This window comes from Salvelinus alpinus, chromosome 4 (assembly GCF_045679555.1).
Source record: "Salvelinus alpinus chromosome 4, SLU_Salpinus.1, whole genome shotgun sequence".
Taxonomy (NCBI): Eukaryota; Metazoa; Chordata; class Actinopteri; order Salmoniformes; family Salmonidae; genus Salvelinus; species Salvelinus alpinus.
Genome location: NC_092089.1, coordinates 96,457,183 through 96,478,677, shown reverse-complemented (window position 1 = coordinate 96,478,677; position 21,495 = coordinate 96,457,183). Strand labels below are relative to the sequence as shown.

At 45.7% G+C, this 21,495-nt stretch overlaps 2 protein-coding genes across 2 annotated transcripts; both read right to left on the bottom strand.

Moving 5' to 3' along the window:
- Nucleotides 1-15,648: 15,648 nt before the first annotated feature.
- On the bottom strand, nucleotides 15,649-16,434 carry LOC139572677 (uncharacterized). The gene has a single exon (XM_071395355.1). The coding sequence runs from the start codon at nucleotides 16,432-16,434 to the stop codon at nucleotides 15,649-15,651; it is 786 nt and encodes a 261-aa protein (XP_071251456.1).
- Nucleotides 16,435-18,090: 1,656 nt separating this feature from the next.
- On the bottom strand, nucleotides 18,091-19,011 carry LOC139572676 (uncharacterized). Its single transcript, XM_071395354.1, has one exon. The coding sequence runs from the start codon at nucleotides 19,009-19,011 to the stop codon at nucleotides 18,091-18,093; it is 921 nt and encodes a 306-aa protein (XP_071251455.1).
- Between the last annotated feature and the right edge of the window lie 2,484 nt (nucleotides 19,012-21,495).

Here is a 21,495-nt window from a genome sequence, read left to right as displayed (position 1 = left end):
TGCAGACACTAGGCCCTCCATAGAATGAGATTGACATCCCTGATGTAAACTCTCTGCAAGATTGTAATGCACAGCCTGTTATTATTATTATTATACCTTAGATGTTTATTATTATCCAATCACACACAGCTATGTATAACCAGTCATGCATAACTATGTCATCTTTGTTTTTTAAACTTTCTATTCTGTAATAAATAAAAAGACCGCTGCATCACTCGGGCGTCGTCCGGGTTAGGGTTTGGCCGGTGTAGGCCGCCATTGTAAATAAGAATTTGTTCTTAACTGACTTGCCTAGTTAGATAAAGGTAAAAATAAATAAAACATTTGTGCAGAGTCAACTATCTTTGGTGAAAGTGACGTGTGAATAAGCTACTGACAAAAATAAATAAATAACCAGTTTAACAAGGCTATAACTTTGGTAACTACTTAATTTTTTTGTACGAGAGGGCCTGTAACATGTCATCTCTCTCTCATTTACATTTACATTACATTTAAGTCATTTAGCAGACGCTCTTATCCAGAGCGACTTACAAATTGGTGCATTCACCTTATGATATCCAGTGGAACAACCACTTTACAATAGTGCATCTATCTCTTTTAAGGGGGGAGGGGGGGTTAGAAGGATTACTTTATCCTATCCTAGGTATTCCTTAAAGAGGTGGGGTTTCAGGTGTCTCCGGAAGGTGGTGATTGACTCTCTCTTCCTTTCTTTTCCTCTCTCTTAAACATGTGCCCTTTCCTGTATCCTCACTCTCCATCATCCTCTTTACCATGGAAATGAAAAGCCCCCCCCTTTCCCCTTTCCTCTAGCCTCTCCAGCTGACTGACATGTCTAAAGAGATCCTGAAGGACGTTGAGACCTGATGTGAGAGATTAACTTCCCATTCTACATTCTGCCCTGCTTGAAGACGTTGGAGAGGGGGACTCTGTACCGCTCTTTCTTCCCAGAGCCCCTCTATGGGAACAGGGCCGACACCATTGGTCATGTCTGGTCCTCTCTAGTCCTCTCTGTGTTCTCAGAGCATGTATAGCCGCATCCAGTTTGTGTGTTTTTTCATTCCATACCCCTCCCTTCATCCCTCTCTTTCCCCTCGGCTCTGTTGTGCCGGTTAGCCATCGCCTAACGCAGCTAGGGCCGAGGAATGATGTCATGGGTAATGGGCAGTGTCTGCAGCAATTCTATCTGACATGTTTTATCTTTGTTCAGGCCCATCAGTGTGGACACACACACACACACACACACCTTCACATCTCCTCAACCCCAAGGTTCACTGCTGGGCAGATTCACCAAAACAAGCTCTGCTTTCATTCTTTCGCCCATCACAATGGCTCAGTTTCCCACAGAGAATAGACATAGCAGGCCAGGCTATTTTAGGAAATGTGATTAAAAAGAGGGTCACCCACTCACACACTAACTATCTGTGCTGGGACCCTGATAGAGGCCCAAAGACACCCTGTTCCCAATATAGTGCACTACTTCTGACCAGGACCCCATAGAGCTCTGGTGAAAAGTAGGGCACTATATAGGGAATAGGGTGACATTTGGGAAGCATGCACAATCTTGTACCCATTAGACCAGGGTTGTATTTATCAGGGCACACTGTAGTAAAACATGTTGCAACGGAAAACAAGCATTTCTTAATGGACATGTTCAGATCATCCCTCCCTGTTTCAGTTCATTCTTACATTTGGTGCCTAAGGAATACGACCCAGTGGTGATGTCTGAGGTATTTTTTAATTACTAGGCCAGATTGTTCTGCTATCTCATGAGTGAACAGAAATATCACCCATTCACATTAATTTACTCAATCTGGACTATCCTCAATAAAGGACCCATAGTCCTGTGTAAAGGACCCATAGTCCTGTGTAAAGGACCCATAGTCCTGTGTAAAGGACCCATAGTCCTGTGTAAAGGACCCATAGTCCTGTCTAAAGGACCCATAGTCCTGTGTAAAGGGCCCATAGTCCTGTGTAAAGGACCCATAGTCCTGTCTAAAGGACCCATAGTCCTGTGTAAAGGACCCATAGTCCTGTGTAAAGGACCCATAGTCCTGTGTAAAGGACCCATAGTCCTGTGTAAAGGGCCCATAGTCCTGTGTAAAGGACCCATAGTCCTGTGTAAAGGACCCATAGTCCTGTGTAAAGGACCCATAGTCCTGTGTAAAGGACCCATAGTCCTGTGTAAAGTGTAAAGGACCCATAGTCCTGTGTAAAGGACCCATAGTCCTGTGTAAAGGACCCATAGTCCTGTGTAAAGTGTAAAGGACCCATAGTCCTGTGTAAAGGACCCATAGTCCTGTGTAAAGGACCCATAGTCCTGTGTAAAGGTTCCATAGTCCTGTGTAAAGGGCCCATAGTCCTGTGTAAAGGGCCCATAGTCCTGTGTAAAGGACCCATAGTCCTGTGTAAAGGGCCCATAGTCCTGTGTAAAGGACCCATAGTCCTGTGTAAAGGACCCATAGTCCTGTGTAAAGGACCCATAGTCCTGTGTAAAGGACCCATAGTCCTGTGTAAAGGACCCATAGTCCTGTGTAAAGGGCCCATAGTCCTGTGTAAAGGACCCATAGTCCTGTGTAAAGGACCCATAGTCCTGTGTAAAGGGCCCATAGTCCTGTGCCCGTAGTGATTATATTTGGGTTGTTGTGTTTTTTAATTACTAGGCCTCAGCATTTAGTTCTGCCATCTCATGTGTGACCAAAACTATCACCTACTGATTCACTCAGTCTGGGCTGTGTCCCCAATAATGTTCTATACAAATAGTAAAAAGATGAGGGTCACCCGCTCAATCCTCCCATAATCTGCTCGGTGACCCTTGGAAAGAGTGGTGATGTCTCAGCCATGTTCTTGTGCCATCATTACTGGACCACACCACAGTGTTCTGACAGCTCATCTCATGGGTGACCAGAACTATCACCCATTCACTAAACTCTCTCAGGCTGGGTTGTGTCACTAATAGGCTGCATTTACACAGACAGACCAATTCTGATTTTTCCCCCCCAATTATTGGTCTTTTACCAATCAGATCAGATCTTTTGCCTATAATTGGGCAAAAGATCAGAATTGGGCTGCCTGTGTAAATGCAGCCATACAGTCCCGAGCCCAATAATGTTTTGTTCTGTACCGATAGAGGTGTTTCCTGTTTGGGGATGTGGTTGTGCTTTTAAGTTAGGCCTATTGGACAACAGTGTTCTGCCATCTTATCTCATGGGTGACCAGAGGCTCAGCCCAATTGTTTTAGTGTACAGACGGTCCAGTTTCAGATACTGGCACACATATCTGCACAGCTCATGCTCATGATGTTCAATGTAGTTGGGTTACATTGGGATCTTCCCCATTACTCATACATCCCTGTTTAATATATTATTTTATTTATCTAGGCAAGTCAGTTAAGAACAAATTCTTATTTACAGTGACAGCCTATCCCAGCCAAATCCTAATCCAGACGACACTGGGCCAATTGTGTACCGCCCTATGGGACTCCCAATCACATCCAGTTGTGATACAGCCTGGAATCGAACCAGGGTCTGTAGTGACGCCTCTAGCACTAAGATGCAGTGGCTTAGAATGCTGCTTATGTTGGGGTTGGGATCTTCCCCGTTACTCATACGTCTCTGTTTAATATAGTGGGGTTAGGTTGGGATCTTCCCCGTTACTCATACGTCTCTGTTTAATATAGTGGGGTTAGGTTGGGATCTTCCCCGTTACTCATACGTCTCTGTTTAATATAGTGGAGTTAGGTTGGGGTCTCCCTCCTTCCAAGTCCCTGCTGTTGGTGGAACAGCCACTAGGTTACCTTGAAAGTCCACAGAGGAAACACCACATGACTTTGTAAAGAAAACACTGCAGCAGAAAGAAACATAAATAGATGTCAACTGATCCTGACATTTTGCTGACTGAGGGCCAATCCTCAAGGTTGTAGAGAAAATGAATAGAGAGATAAAAGGTGACAACCTTTTTTCATATAATTAATTTAATGTAACCAATGAAAAAAAGCACAACCTGTGAAGGGAAACCCTATTTCTCTGATTCCTATTCGTCACCATTCTTATTAACAGCCTACCGGGGAAGTGTTTGATGTTTAACCAAATAGATACACACGATAAATAATGAGCTACAAGACGGATACACAGAGTAAATCACTAGCTACTCAGTATCCTGCTCATGCGCTGTTCAAACAATCACACTGTTGTTGTTGACACACTAGCACACTGTTGTTGTTGACACACTAGCACACTGTTGTTGTTGACACACTATCACACTGTTGTTGTCGACACACTAGCACACTGTTGTTGTTGACACACTAGCACACTGTTGTTGTTGACACACTATCACACTGTTGTTGTTGACACACTATCACACTGTTGTTGTTGACACACTAGCACACTGTTGTTGTTGACACACTAGCACACTGTTGTTGTTGACACACTATCACACTGTTGTTGTTGACACACTATCACACTGTTGTTGTTGACACTATCACACTGTTGTTGTTGACACACTAGCACACTGTTGTTGTTGTTGACACACTAGCACATTGTTGTTGTTGACACACTATCACACTGTTGTTGTTGACACACTAGCACACTGTTGTTGTTGACACACTAGCACACTGTTGTTGTTGACACACTATCACACTGTTGTTGTTGACACACTAGCACACTGTTGTTGTTGACACACTAGCACACTGTTGTTGTTGACACACTATCACACTGTTGTTGTTGACACACTAGCACACTGTTGTTGTTGACACACTAGCACACTGTTGTTGTTGACACACTATCACACTGTTGTTGTTGACACACTAGCACACTGTTGTTGTTGACACACTATCACACTGTTGTTGTTGACACACTATCACACTGTTGTTGTTGACACACTATCACACTGTTGTTGTTGACACACTAGCACACTGTTGTTGTTGACACACTAGCACACTGTTGTTGTTGACACACTAGCACACTGTTGTTGTTGACACACTAGCACACTGTTGTTGTTGACACACTAGCACACTGTTGTTGTTGACACACTAGCACACTGTTGTTGTTGACACACTATCACACTGTTGTTGTTGACACACTAGCACACTGTTGTTGTTGACACACTATCACACTGTTGTTGTTGACACACTATCACACTGTTGTTGTTGACACTATCACACTGTTGTTGTTGACACACTAGCACACTGTTGTTGTTGTTGACACACTAGCACATTGTTGTTGTTGACACACTATCACATTGTTGTTGTTGACACACTATCACACTGTTGTTGTTGACACACTATCACACTGTTGTTGTTGACACACTATCACACTGTTGTTGTTGACACACTATCACACTGTTGTTGTTGACACACTATCACACTGTTGTTGTTGACACACTATCACATTGTTGTTGTTGACACACTATCACACTGTTGTTGTTGACACACTATCACACTGTTGTTGTTGACACACTATCACACTGTTGTTGTTGACACACTATCACACTGTTGTTGTTGACACACTAGCACACTGTTGTTGTTGACACACTAGCACACTGTTGTTGTTGACACACTAGCACACAGTTGTTGTTGACACACTAGCACACTGTTGTTGACACACTAGCACACTGTTGTTGTTGACACACTAGCACACTGAGACGGTTACCTTATGAGTTCCTTCTAGTGTTGTGGTAACTGGGAATCCTTTCAGTCAACATCTATCGGATCCAGGTGATTATACATGACATTCACTCAGTCATGTTATAATAGTTATTCAGCCAGGATAAATGATAAGGCTAAGGGTTCCTGTCGCCTCAGTTACAAGGCTGGACGTGTAACCTACAGATCTGGGTTCAACCAGTATTCATTTTCATTTTAAATACTTTGAGCATCTGATTGAGCCTGCCTGGCGTGCCAGATCAGATAGGCAGGGTTGGCACTTTGGGAACTATTCTGTTAGCGCCATTGTGACAGCCAAGCTCAATTACAGGCAACTAAAGTATTTGAAGGGAAAGCTAATGGTATTTGAACCCAGGTCTGGTACATACTAACCATGCTGTGTGGAAAACAGTTAGCCAGAGAAAAGCGAAAACATCAGAGGTAGAGTTAATGTAGGGTCTCCTGCCAGCTACCTCCTGCTAGTTCTTAAATATCAGGTGCTGGGTGTTTAATTCATGGCCCTGGTCTTTATTTAAGGCGTTTGTCAGGTGAGGACTGATTCACATGTTTTATAGCTGCACATTTTGTGGTCAGGGTTGTTTCCCTGAACAAAACAAGCAGGCAGAAAAATCCACCCTTTTTAAAGCTCTCTTGTTTCTGTTTGAAGGCGTTTAATCCTCACCTACTGATTGCCCTGCAGCTATATGTGGGTGTAGGTTTTTCTGTGCAACAAGCAAAAACAGCGTGTTAATTGAAGATCATCCAACACCGTCTATTACATAACTGCATTTCTGGTCATTGATCTAGGATATCTATCTCCGCCTTATTCTACTAAGTGAGCAGTAACTCATCTCAAGTCTAATAACTGTCAAATGAGCAATGGCTTTTGTGAGCAAGCAGAAGAATGGTCCCTTTGGTGCCGTTCACAGTTTTATTGCATGCTGTTTTAACCAGCTCCTGGCTGCCTCTAAATTACAGAGGGTGCCAATGAATGAGAGAGAGACCGAGACCGAGACAGAGAGAGAGAGAGAGACCGAGACCGAGAGAGACCGAGACCGAGACCGAGACCGAGACAGAGAGAGACAGAGAGAGACAGAGAGAGAGAGAGAGAGAGAGAGAGAGAGAGAGAGAGAGAGAGAGAGAGAGAGAGAGAGAGAGAGAGAGAGAGAGAGAAAGAGAGAGAGAGAGAGAGAGAGAGAGAGAGAGAGAGAGAGAGAGAGAGAGAGAGAGAGAGAGAGAGAGAGAGAGAGAGAGAGAGAGAGAGAGAGAGAGAGAGAGAGAGAGAGAGAGAGAGAGAGAGAGAGCATTTCAGAGAGCAGTGTGTCAATAGGGTTCAGGACCTGTCCTCTAAATCTCTCAATTCTTCACCTGTCTGACACCTGACCCCTCTCCTCCTCTTCCTCTCCTCCTCCTGTTCCCCTGTCCCCGTGAAGAGGAGAGAGGTGATCAGAGGGTGGTATTATAGTGACAGATGCTCTCATTCTCATCTATCGATTGCAGCTGTGTGGTGACTGACATGCTCTGACACTCTCTCTCTCCTCCCAGCAAATCCTCCTCCTCACAGCTGCCCATGTCCCTTAAAGTTGATGATGTGATTGTTACTGACAAGAAGCACATGGCTGAGCTCTTTAATCAACACTTCATTAAGTCAGGATTCCTATTTGACTCAGCCATGGCTCCTTGCCCATCTAACGTTTCCTCATCTCCCACCCCTTCTAATGCAACCATCCCCGATGCTTCTCCCTCTTTTTCCACTGCCCCGATACAAAGTTTCTCCCTGCAGGCGGTCACTGAGTCTGAGGTGCTAAAGGAGCTCCTTAAACTTGACCCTAAAAAAACATCTGGGTCAGATGGTTTAGACCCTTTCTTCTTTTAGGTTGCTGCCCCTATCATCACCAAGCCTTTTAAACCTGTCTCTCCTTCCTGGGGAGGTTCCCATTGCTTGGAAGGCAGCCACAGTTCGTCCTTTATTTAAAGGGGGAGATCAAGCTGATCCTAACTGTTATAGGCCTATTTCTATTTTGCCCTGTTTATCAAAAGTCCTCAATGATGTCACCATTGCCCTTGATTACAAGCAATATTGTGCTGCTATTTTTATTGACTTGGCCAAAGCTTTTGATACGGTAGACCATTCCATTCATGTGGGCCGGCTAAGGAGTATTGTTGTCTCTGGGGGGTCTTTGGTCTGGTTTTCCAACTACCTCTCTCAAAGAGTACAGTGTATAACGTCAGAAAATCTGCTGTCTCAGCCACTGCCTGTCACCAAGGGAGTACACCAAGGCTCGATCCTAGGCCCCACGCTCTTCTCAATTTACATCAACAACATAGCTCAGGCAGTAGGAAGCTCTCTCATCCATTTACAGTGGGGAGAACAAGTATTTGATACACTGCTGATTTTGCAGGTTTTCCTACTTACAAAGCATGTAGAGGTTTGTAATTTTTACCATAGGTACACTTCAACTGTGAGAGACAGAATCTAAAACAAAAATCCAGAAAATCACATTGTATGATTTTTAAGTAATTCATTTGCATTTTATTGCATGACATAAGTATTTGATACATCAGAAAAGCAGAACTTAATATTTGGTACAGAAACCTTTGTTTGCAATTACAGAGATCGTACGTTTCCTGTAGTTCTTGACCAGGTTTGCACACACTGCAGCAGGGATTTTGGCCCACTCCTCCATACAGACCTTCTCCAGATCCTTCAGGTTTCGGGGCTGTCGCTGGGCAATACGGACTTTCAGCTCCCTCCAAAGATTTTCTATTGGGTTCAGGTCTGGAGACTGGCTAGGCCACTCCAGGACCTTGAGATGCTTCTTACGGAGCCACTCCTTAGTTGCCCTGGCTGTGTGTTTTGGGTTGTTGTCATGCTGGAAGACCCAGCCACGACCCATCTTCAATGCTCTTACTGAGGGAAGGAGGTTGTTGGCCAAGATCTCGCGATACATGGCCCCATCCATCCTCCCCTCAATACGGTGCAGTCGTCCTGTCCCCTTTGCAGAAAAGCATCCCCAAAGAATGATGTTTCCACCTCCATGCTTCACGGTTGGGATGGTGTTCTTGGGGTTGTACTCATCCTTCTTCTTCCTCCAAACACGGCGAGTGGAGTTTAGACCAAAAAGCTATATTTTTGTCTCATCAGACCACATGACCTTCTCCCATTCCTCCTCTGGATCATCCAGATGGTCATTGGCAAACTTCAGACGGGCCTGGACATGCGCTGGCTTGAGCAGGGGGACCTTGCGTGCGCTGCAGGATTTTAATCCATGACGGCGTAGTGTGTTACTAATGGTTTTCTTTGAGGCTGTGGTCCCAGCTCTCTTCAGGTCATTGACCAGGTCCTGCCGTGTAGTTCTTGGCTGATCCCTCACCTTCCTCATTTTCATTGATGCCCCACGAGGTAAGATCTTGCATGGAGCCCCAGACCGAGGGTGATTGACCGTCATCTTGAACTTCTTCCATTTTCTAATAATTGCGCCAACAGTTGTTGCCTTCTCACCAAGCTGCTTGCCTATTGTCCTGTAGCCCATCCCAGCCTTGTGCAGGTCTACAATCTTATCCCTGATGTCCTTACACAGCTCTCTGGTCTTGGCCATTGTGGAGAGGTTGGAGTCTGTTTGATTGAGTGTGTGGACAGGTGTCTTTTATACAGGTAACGAGTTCAAACAGGTGCAGTTAATACAGGTAATGAGTGGAGAACAGGAGGGCTTCTTAAAGAAAAACTAACAGGTCTGTGAGAGCCGGAATTCTTACTGGTTGGTAGGTGATCAAATACTTATGTCATGCAATAAAATGCAAATTAATTACTTAAAAATCATACAATGTGATTTTCTGGATTTTTGTTTTAGATTCCGTCTCTCACAGTTGAAGTGTACCTATGATAAAAATGACAGACGTCTACATGCTTTGTAAGTAGGAAAACCTGCAAAATCGGCAGTGTATCAAATACTTGTTCTCCCCACTGTATATGCAGATGATACAGTCTTATACTCAGCTGGCCCCTCTCCGGATTTTGTTTTAAATGCTCTACAACAAAGCTTTCTTAGTGTCCAAAAAGCTTTCTCTACCCTTAACCTTGTTCTGAACACCTCCAAAACAAAGGTAATGTGGTTTGGTTTATTACTACCTCTGAGGGTTTAGAACTTGAGGTAGTCACCTCATACAAGTACTTGGGAGTATGGATAGACGGTGCACTGTCCTTCTCTCAGCACATATCAAAGCTGCAGGCTAAAGTTAAATCTAGACTTGGTTTCCTCTATTGTAATCGCTCCTCTTTCACCCCAGCTGCCAAACTAACCCTGATTCAGATGACCATCCTACCCATGCTAGATTATGGAGACATCATTTATAGATCGGCAGGTAAGGGTGCTCTCGTGCGGCTAGATGTTCTTTACCATTCGGCCATCAGATTTGCCACCAAATCTACCAAATACAGGACACATCACTGCACTCTATACTCCTCTGTAAACTGGTCATCTCTGTATACCCGTCGCAAGACCCACTGGTTGATGCTTATTTATAAAACCCTCTTAGGCCTCACTCCCCCCTATCTGAGATATCTACTGCAGCCCTCATCCTCCACATACAACACCCGTTCTGCCAGTCACATTCTGTTAAAGGACCCCAAAGCACACACATCCCTGTGTCGCTCCTCTTTTCAGTTCGCTGCAGCTAGCGACTGGAACGAGCTGCAACAAACACTCAAACTGGACAGTTTTATCTCCATCTCTTCATTCAAAAACTCAATTATTGGCACAGTCTTACTGACAGTTGTGGCTGCTTTGTGTGATGTGTCGTCTCTACCTTATTGCCCTTTGTGCTGTTGTCTGTGCCCAATAATGTTGGTACCATGTTTTGTGCTGCTACCATGTGTTGCTACTGTAACAGATGTATAGTGTACTCTCCATGCGTTGTGTTTTAAAATAATAAATCACTTCGGCCAGTGGTCCCAGTTGAGCATCATTTATTTCTGCTGTGGTTAAATGGGAAACAGCACGTTAGTTGTGCAGGACTTAACAGTGATGATGGCTGTCGATGGCAAAATCCCTCGCATCACATTTTCATACTGGGTGAACAAAATACAAAAATACAATACAAAATATAACATGTGTAAATACCTGTGGTTAAATGGGAAACAGCACGTTAGTTGTGCAGGACTTAACAGTGATGATGGCTGTCGATGGCAAAATCTGTAGCATGAAGACAACTGTGTTAGCCGTGGCTTATGTGACCATGACATCGGTGTATGCTAGCTAACACAATTATTTACAGCAATCATATGCCAAAGCACATCCCAGAAAGCCCCTCAATCCCTAACAGGTACCATATAACCACACATGTATAAAATCAGTAACGTACAGCAAATTTGTACACATTGTAAAATAGAAAATAGAAAACAGTATTCAAAACGTGACCTACCCCTCGCATCACATTTTCATACTGGGAAGACCTGACGTTCGCGATCTCCCCCTATCTGCAAGCGGGGCCAATCACAACACCCCTTATTGTCATCAGAGTTGAACTAACCAATAAGAATGCTTGAACATCAAATACACATTTCTTTAGAGGCAAGTGGAAACATAACCAACCCTGTTACACTACCATGTTGTTGTTATGTTGTGTTGCTATCATGCTGTGTTGTCATGTGTTGCTGTCTTGCTATGTTGTTGTATTAGGTCTCTTTTTATGTTGTGTTGTGTTGTCTCTCTTTTTTGTGATGTGTGTTTTGTCCTATATTTATATTTTATTTATTTTTTATTTTTAATCCCAGGCCCCCGTCCCAACAGGAGGCCTTTTGCTTTTTGGTAGGCCGTCATTGTAAATACGAATGTGTTCTTAAATGACCTGCCTAGTTAAATAAAGGTTAAATAAAATAAAAAATATAAAGATCCTTGTTTTTTATCCTCCTGGGAAATAGCCCATAAAACCTCTCTACCCCTCTCTCTGACTCTCTAAAAGCTTCCCCCTCCACCTCCCCAATGTACTGCCTGGCACAGAGTTCTCTGAGTTTTCTCAGACTCCAAAACATGTTTACTCTACGGGGCCTGGTGTGTTGCCTTGGCTTGTGTATAGCTGTTCATTTGACCGGTTATGTTGTTAAGAACACCTTCTGTCTTTACAACAACCAACCGACGTTCCGTTCCAGTTCAACACGAGGTTAATCTTCTCCTTCTACAGCTGTAAACCCTGCAGGTTTGACAAGTATTATGTTTATATTACAACCCTGCAATGTGTTTATGTCCTTACACAAACATGGCACGTCTCCTATTGTTTTTCTGATAGTATCTTACACCTGTATGTCCAGTGGTGTAAAGTACTTAAGTAAAAATACTTTCAAGTACTACTTAAGTAGTTTTTGGGGTTATCTGTACTTTACTTTACTATTTATATTTTTGACAACTTTTACTTCACTACATTTCTAAAGAAAATAATGTACTTTTTACTCCATATATTTTCCCCGACACCCAAAAGTACTCATTACATTTTGAATGCTTCGCAGGGCAGGTACTGTCACTGATCTGGAGGACTCACTAAACACAAATGCTACATTTGTAAAGATGTCTGAGTGTTGGAGTGTGGCCCTGGCTATCCGTAAATTTAAAAAACAAGAAAATGGTACCGTCTGTTTTGCTTAATATAAGGAATTTGAAATGATTTATACTTTTACGTTTTATACATAAGTTTATTTTAGCAGTTACATTAACTTGTTATATTTATGTATACTTAAAAACATATACTTATAGACTTTTACTCAAGGAGTATTTTACTGGTTGACTTTCACTTTTACTTGAGTCATTTTCTATTAAGGTATCTTTACTTTTACGCAAGTATAACAATCCTGTACTTTTTTCCACCACTGTGTATGTCAATGGCTCTCACCAACACAGCACATCTGGTATTGTAGCCCTATTGTGATTGGTTTAATAGTGATGAATGTGAGACTCCTCCTTTGGGACTTTGAAGTCAAATCTCCCCCGTATGAAGTCTCTCTGGAGTCTCCTTGGAGGGAGAAGTTCACTGATCATGGCTCTGTCAGATTTAATTTAGATCCAGCTGAGGGTGGCAGCGAGCGGGAGGTGGACCCAGAGACGGGCTGTCTGGGCGGGGGGAGGAGACTTCTGGGTTGGTGGAGCAGATGGGGCCCAGGCTGACCAAGCTGTCTGACGGGTCCCTGTGTAGTGTGTGTGTGTGTGTGTTGTGTCATGTGTGTGTGTGCATGTGCATCTGCATGAAAAGACAAATCCTTAAATGCCCTTCAGTTCATGGATTGGGCTTGAATTTTATTGAAATAAAACTGTCTCTAATATGATAGAAGTACACTATATATACAAAAGTATGTGGACACCCCTTCAAATTAGTGGCGTTGGCTATATTAGCCACACCCGTTGCTGACAGGTGTATAAAATTGAGCACACAACCATGCAATCTCCATAGACAAACATTGACATTAGAATGGCCTTACTGAAGAGCTCAGTGACTTTCAACGTGGTTTTGACATAGTATGCCACCTTTCCAACAAGTCAGTTCGACACATTTCTGCCCTGCTAGAGCTGCCCTGGTCAACTGTAAGTGCTGTTATTGTGAAGTGTCCATACAGAAATGGTTTGTCGAGATCGGTGTGGAAGAACTTGACTGGCCTGCACAGTGCCCTGACCTTAACCCCAACAAACACCTTTTGGATGTTGGGCCTAATCGCCCAACATTAGTGCCCGACCTCACTAATGCTTTGTGGCTGAATGGAAGCAAGTCCTTGCAACAATGTCCCAACATCTAGTGGAAAGCCTTCCCAGAAGAGTGGAGGCTGTTATAGCAGCAAAGGGGGGACCAACTCCATATTAATACCCATGATTTTGGAGTGTATATTGCCTCCATCAGAGAGAGGCCATCTTGTTAGTGTGTTGTGCTGTGTACTGCAGACACCTTCTCTCTCTCTTTCTCTTCTCTCCTCCCTGTCCTCACCCCCCTCCTCTCTCTCTTCTCCTCCCTGTCCTCACCCCCCTCTCTTCTCTCTCTCTCTTCTCCTCCCTGTCCTCACCTCTCTCTCTCTCTCTTCTCCTCCCTGTCCTCACCCCACCTCTCTTCTCCTCCCTGTCCTCACCCACCTCTCTTCTCCTCCCTGTCCTCACCCCCCCTCTCTTCTCCTCCCTGTCCTCACCACTCTCTCTTCTCTCTCTCTCCTCTCCTCCCTGTCCTCACCCTTTCTGCACCCCCCCCCTCTCTCTCTCTTCTCTCCTCCCTGTCCTCACCCCCCCTCTCTCTTCTCTCTCCGCTCCTCCATGTCCTCATCTCACTCTCTTCTCTCTCTCTCTACTCTCCTCCCTGTCCTCACCTCTCTCTCTCTCTTCTCCTCCCTGTCCTCACCACTCTCTCTTCTCTCTCTCTCTTCTCCTCCCTGTCCTCACCACTCTCTCTTCTCTCCTCCCTGTCCTCACCCTTTCTGCACCCCCCCCTCTCTCTCTCATCTCCTCCCTGTTCTACCCTCTCGTTTCTCTCTCTACTCTCCTATCTGTCCTCACATTTTCTGCACCCCCTCTTTCTCCCTTCTCTCTCCTCTCCTCCCTGTCTTCACCCCTCTCTCTTCTCTCTCCTCTCCTCCCTGTCCTCACCCCTCTCTCTGATTGTCTATGACGTAACCAAGGTGACAACTTAGAACATTTCTCCTTTCAACCCTAAAAACATGTTAAGACATCCCTGGGTAACTATTATTACAATTAATCTGTTAATTACCCTAATCTATTTTAATTACGTTATTTGGCCGTCGGTCTCGAAAACATTAACTGGGCGTGTGTGTGTGTGTGTGTGTGTGTGTGTGTGTGGCGGTACGTTACTAGGAGGAGTTGTTCTGCTAGTTTAATTGACTCTCTGAACTTCATGACTCCAGAAACTGAAAACAATCTTCCTGAATGACGCTTTGATCTCCTTAGATAGTTAATGATGCTCATAGTCACCTGGTATCTCCACAGACACCTCCACAATGGAGAGGCTCCTTCTCGTCTTTCACCAGGCTTTCTCCCTCCTCCCTCCCTCTCTCTCTCTGTACCTCTCTCTCTCTCTCTCTCTCTCTCTCTCTCTCTCTCTCTCTCTCTCTCTCTCTCTCTCTCTCTCTCTCTCTCTCTCTCTCTCTCTCTCTCTCTCTCTCTCTCTCTCTCTCTCTCTCTCTCTCTCTCTCTCTCTCTCTCTCTCTCTCTCTCTCTCTCTCTCTCTCTCTCATGTCAGTCATGTGGCTTGGTCCTGTTACAACATAGTTGACCTTGTGCTTAAAGAAACATTCTCACGCAGCTAGACACCCACAAGACATCCACCATCAAAGAGGGATCACCGCTCATCAACCCTTCTGCCTCCCCTGTTCTCTCACCCCTCCAGTTTCTCACCCCTCCCCTCTCTCACACCTTCCTCTCTCCATTCTCTCCCCACTCTCTCGCCCCCTTCTCTCCCCCTCTCCCCTACCCCTCCCCCTTACCTTTCTCACCCCTCTCCACCCACACCCCTCCTCTCTCTCTCACCCCTCCCCTCTCTTCTGTTACATAACAGACTGTACCTTGTGAGTCAGGAGATCTTTGGCAGGCCAGGAGACAAGCGGTTGGAACATTGTGTTCAGATAGCAGGTCGTCCCAGTATGGCCAGGAATCACAATGCGGCTCAATGCGGCTTCTCTCCATTGGTCCTTGGCACAATACGGGTTCTTGTCGTTGGTCCATTGGCTCTTGAATAACAATAAGGCTACTCCTCATTGGTCCCTGAAGCACAATAAGGCTACACTTCATTGGTCCCTGGATGGCACTATACAGCTCTGTTCACACCCAACTCTGAGGGTGTCTACTCACATGATCAGCTTCAGAGCTGGGAGCACCATGATCAGCTTTAGAGCTGAGGGCACCATGATCAGCTTTGGAGCTGGGAGCACCATGATCAGCTTCAGAGCTGGAGGCACCATGATCAGCTTCAGAGCTGGGGGCACCATGATCAGCTTCAGAGCTGGAGGCACCATGAGGGCACCATGATCAGCTTCAGAGCTGGAGGCACCATGAGGGCACCATGATCAGCTTTGGAGCTGGGAGCACCATGATCAGCTTCAGAGCTGGAGGCACCATGATCATCTTTAGAGCTGGAGGCACCATGATCAGCTTTAGAGCTGAGGGCACCATGATCAGCTTCAGAGCTGGAGGCACCATGATCAGCTTCAGAGCTGGAGGCACCATGATCAGCTTCAGAGCTGGGAGCACCATGATCAGCTTCAGAGCTGGAGGCACCATGATCATCTTTAGAGCTGGGAGCACCATGATCAGCTTCAGAGCTGGAGGCACCATGATCAGCTTCAGAGCTGGGAGCACCATGATCAGCTTCAGAGCTGGAGGCACCATGATCAGCTTCAGAGCTGGAGGCACCATGATCAGCTTCAGAGCTGGGAGCACCATGATCAGCTTCAGAGCTGGGAGCACCATGATCAGCTTCAGAGCTGGAGGCACCGTGATCAGCTTTAGAGCTGGAGGCACCATGATCAGCTTCAGAGCTGGAGGCACCATGATCAGCTTCAGAGCTGGGAGCACCATGATCAGCTTCAGAGCTGGGAGCACCATGATCAGCTTCAGAGCTGGGAGCACCATGATCAGCTTCAGAGCTGGAGGCACCATGATCAGCTTTAGAGCTGGGAGCACCATGATCAGCTTCAGAGCTGAGGGCACCATGATCAGCTTTGGAGCTGGGAGCACCATGATCAGCTTCAGAGCTGGAGGCACCATGATCAGCTTCAGAGCTGGGAGCACCATGATCAGCTTCAGAGCTGGAGGCACCATGAGGGCACCATGATCAGCTTCAGAGCTGGAGGCACCATGAGGGCACCATGATCAGCTTTGGAGCTGGGAGCACCATGATCAGCTTCAGAGCTGGAGGCACCATGATCATCTTTAGAGCTGGAGGCACCATGATCAGCTTTAGAGCTGAGGGCACCATGATCAGCTTCAGAGCTGGAGGCACCATGATCAGCTTCAGAGCTGGAGGCACCATGATCAGCTTCAGAGCTGGGAGCACCATGATCAGCTTCAGAGCTGGAGGCACCATGATCATCTTTAGAGCTGGGAGCACCATGATCAGCTTCAGAGCTGGAGGCACCATGATCAGCTTCAGAGCTGGGAGCACCATGATCAGCTTCAGAGCTGGAGGCACCATGATCAGCTTCAGAGCTGGAGGCACCATGATCAGCTTCAGAGCTGGGAGCACCATGATCAGCTTCAGAGCTGGGAGCACCATGATCAGCTTCAGAGCTGGAGGCACCATGATCAGCTTTAGAGCTGGAGGCACCATGATCAGCTTCAGAGCTGGAGGCACCATGATCAGCTTCAGAGCTGGGAGCACCATGATCAGCTTCAGAGCTGGGAGCACCATGATCAGCTTCAAAGCTGGGAGCACCATGATCAGCTTCAGAGCTGGAGGCACCATGATCAGCTTTAGAGCTGGGAGCACCATGATCAGCTTCAGAGCTGGAGGCACCATGATCAGCTTCAGAGCTGGAGGCACCATGATCAGCTTCAGAGCTGGGAGCACCATGATCATCTTCAGAGCTGGAGGCACCATGAGGGCACCATGATCAGCTTCAGAGCTGGAGGCACCATGATCAGCTTCAGAGCTGGGAGCACCATGATCAGCTTCAGAGCTGGAGGCACCATGAGGGCACCATGATCAGCTTCAGAGCTGGAGGCACCATGAGGGCACCATGATCAGCTTTGGAGCTGGGAGCACCATGATCAGCTTCAGAGCTGGAGGCACCATGATCATCTTTAGAGCTGGAGGCACCATGATCAGCTTTAGAGCTGAGGGCACCATGATCAGCTTCAGAGCTGGAGGCACCATGATCAGCTTCAGAGCTGGAGGCACCATGATCAGCTTCAGAGCTGGGAGCACCATGATCAGCTTCAGAGCTGGAGGCACCATGATCATCTTTAGAGCTGGGAGCACCATGATCAGCTTCAGAGCTGGAGGCACCATGATCAGCTTCAGAGCTGGGAGCACCATGATCAGCTTCAGAGCTGGAGGCACCATGATCAGCTTCAGAGCTGGAGGCACCATGATCAGCTTCAGAGCTGGGAGCACCATGATCAGCTTCAGAGCTGGGAGCACCATGATCAGCTTCAGAGCTGGAGGCACCGTGATCAGCTTTAGAGCTGGAGGCACCATGATCAGCTTCAGAGCTGGAGGCACCATGATCAGCTTCAGAGCTGGGAGCACCATGATCAGCTTCAGAGCTGGGAGCACCATGATCAGCTTCAGAGCTGGGAGCACCATGATCAGCTTCAGAGCTGGAGGCACCATGATCAGCTTTAGAGCTGGGAGCACCATGATCAGCTTCAGAGCTGAGGGCACCATGATCAGCTTTGGAGCTGGGAGCACCATGATCAGCTTCAGAGCTGGAGGCACCATGATCAGCTTCAGAGCTGGGAGCACCATGATCAGCTTCAGAGCTGGAGGCACCATGAGGGCACCATGATCAGCTTTGGAGCTGGGAGCACCATGATCAGCTTCAGAGCTGGAGGCACCATGATCATCTTTAGAGCTGGAGGCACCATGATCAGCTTTAGAGCTGAGGGCACCATGATCAGCTTCAGAGCTGGAGGCACCATGATCAGCTTCAGAGCTGGAGGCACCATGATCAGCTTCAGAGCTGGGAGCACCATGATCAGCTTCAGAGCTGGAGGCACCATGATCATCTTTAGAGCTGGGAGCACCATGATCAGCTTCAGAGCTGGAGGCACCATGATCAGCTTCAGAGCTGGGAGCACCATGATCAGCTTCAGAGCTGGAGGCACCATGATCAGCTTCAGAGCTGGGAGCACCATGATCAGCTTCAGAGCTGGGAGCACCATGATCAGCTTCAGAGCTGGGAGCACCATGATCAGCTTCAGAGCTGGAGGCACCATGATCAGCTTTAGAGCTGGAGGCACCATGATCAGCTTCAGAGCTGGAGGCACCATGATCAGCTTCAGAGCTGGGAGCACCATGATCAGCTTCAGAGCTGGGAGCACCATGATCAGCTTCAGAGCTGGGAGCACCATGATCAGCTTCAGAGCTGGAGGCACCATGATCAGCTTTAGAGCTGGGAGCACCATGATCAGCTTCAGAGCTGGAGGCACCATGATCAGCTTCAGAGCTGGAGGCACCATGATCAGCTTCAGAGCTGGGAGCACCATGATCATCTTCAGAGCTGGAGGCACCATGATCAGCTTCAGAGCTGGAGGCACCATGATCAGCTTCAGAGCTGGAGGCACCATGATCAGCTTCAGAGCTGGAGGCACCATGATCAGCTTCAGAGCTGGAGGCACCATGATCAGCTTCAGAGCTGGAGGCACCATGATCAGCTTCAGAGCTGGAGGCACCATTTATGGATCTGTTCTTCTTGTTGATCAGTGGAAGGTGGTCCAAAACTCATCCATGAAGTATTGTGTGTGTGTGTGTGTGTGTGTGTGTGAATGAGTGCACTCGTGCATGCTTGTGAGAACTTGTAAGAACTTGTGAGAACTTGTGTGCCCGTTCTGAAATACATTATGTAACTGGTACGTCATGCCACAATATTGGATTATTCCCACGTTGAGATGTTAAGATTCACTAATAAGACCTCATATCTGCTTTTCATGTACCGCCGCTTCTTACAACATCTCTCTGTGTTGGTATTAGCTCATCTACCACCAATGTTATCAATTCCCTGCATAATGGCATGCCATTGCTGCCTTTTTCTCATAGAAGCTGTAAGGTCCACTACCAATGTAGCATTGTTATTAGTGTGTTACACAGGTAAAGGTCTCAGCTGTTTTGGTTGACAACTGGAGGAGAAGAGGTAAAGGTCTCAGCTGTTTTGGTTGACAACTGGAGGAGAAGAGGTAAAGGTCTCAGCTGTTTTGGTTGACAACTGGAGGAGGAGAGGTAGAGGTCTCAGCTGTTTTGGTTGACAACTGGAGGAGAAGAGGCAGAGGTCTCAGCTGTTTTGGTTGACAAATGGAGGAGAAGAGCTGTGTTCTTTAGTCTCCACTAGAGGACTCTTCTTCAGCTTTTCCGTTTACTTTGGTTTCCTCCATGATTTAATACAATGACACACACACACACACACGTGTAATGTGTTGCTCATTCAATTGCTTTACAACAGTTTAGTTCATATTATCTCAGCCTGCGTCAGTCCTTTCCCACCCTCCTCTCTTCCCCTCTAGTATCGTGTTTACATGTCACCCCACAGTGGAAATACGGTGGAGAAGGAAACAGATTTAACAGTCAAGACAGAGTCATTTCTAACTGGCCAGCCTCACCCACCCTGTCTTTCAGGCCTGTCAATGTGCAGACACATGAACATGGAAACTGATCAGAACCACTGGTTGAGAGAATGCCAAGAGTGTGCAAAGCTGTCATCAAGGCAAAGGGTGGCTACTTTGAAGAATCTCAAATTTAAATATATTTTGATTTGTTAAAAACTTTTTCATTACTACATGATTCCAAATATGTTATAAATATGTTAAGCTTCCTGCCATCCAGGACCTATATAATAGGCGGTGTCAGAGGAAAGCCCATATAATTGTCAGAGACTCCAGTCACTCAAGTCATAGACTGTTTTCTCTGCTACCACATGGCAAGTGGTACTTGAGCACCAAGTCTAGGACCAAAAGGCTCCTCAACAGCTTCTACCCCCCAAGCCATAAGACTGCTGAACAATTAATCAAATGGCCACCAGACTATTTACATTGACTCCCCCCCCATTTGTTTTATTTCACTGCTGCTACTCGCTGTTTATTATCTATGCATAGTCACTTCACCCCTACCTACATGTACAAATTACCTCCTGTACCCCCGCACACTGATTCAGTACCGGTAACCCCTGTATATAACCTCGTTATTGTTATTTTATTGTGTTACTTTTTATAATTTTTTACTTTTGTTTATTTGGTAAATATTTTCTTAACTCTTCTTGAACTGCACTGTTGGTTAAGGGCTTGTAAGTAAGCATTTCACGGTAAGGTCTTAAAAAGCACCTTAAAAACAACTTTGTTTTTAAGCCTTGGATTTCTAATCCTCTAATGTTGTTATTGGATCTGATTTTAATAGCCTGCATTTCGATGGCTATAACGAATAGATATGGTGACAGCGGACACCCTTGTTTAACTCCTCCTGACTATTCAAAACTCTCTGAGAAGTAAACATTATTTACTATTTTGCACCTGGGGTTGCTATACATTGTTTTTTACCCATTTTATTAGAGAATTACCGAAATTGAAAAAAATCCAGGAATTTATAAATAAAATCCAGTCTTACTTTATTACATTTACATTTAAGTCATTTAGCAGACGCTCTTATCCAGAGCGACTTACAAATTTATCAAATGCCTTTTCAAAATCTGCTATAAATATCACTCCTGGCTTCTTATATGTTTCATGATGTTCTATCATTTCTAGTAGTTGTCGTATATTATCTCCAATGTATCGTCCATGTAAAAAACCTGTCTGATCAGGATGAACAATACCTGGTAAAACCCTTTTAATTCTGAGTGCTGTGCATTTCACTAGTATGTGTGCATCACAACATTGAAGTGTAAGGGGCCTCCAGTTTTTTAGATAGACTGGGTCTTTATATTTGCCACCTGGGTCTTGTTGTAATAATAGTAAAATCAGACCTTCCTGCTGAGTACCTGACAGACTACCATTTCTATAGGAGTAGTTAAAACAATCTAACAATGGAGCTTTTAGTATATCAAAAAGGCTTGATATACTACCTCTACCGTCATGCCACCAAGCCCTGGGGTTTTCCAGACTGAAAGGATTTAATAACCTCAAAAAGTTCTTCCTCTGTAATTTGGCCTTCGCACTGATCTTTCTGTACATTTG

Coding starts and splice junctions, on each gene's coding strand:
- LOC139572676 (XM_071395354.1), bottom strand. CDS start 19,011: ATGGTGCCTCCAGCTCTGAAGCTGATCATGGTGCCTCCAGCTCTGAAG.
- LOC139572677 (XM_071395355.1), bottom strand. CDS start 16,434: ATGGTGCCTCCAGCTCTGAAGCTGATCATGGTGCTCCCAGCTCTGAAG.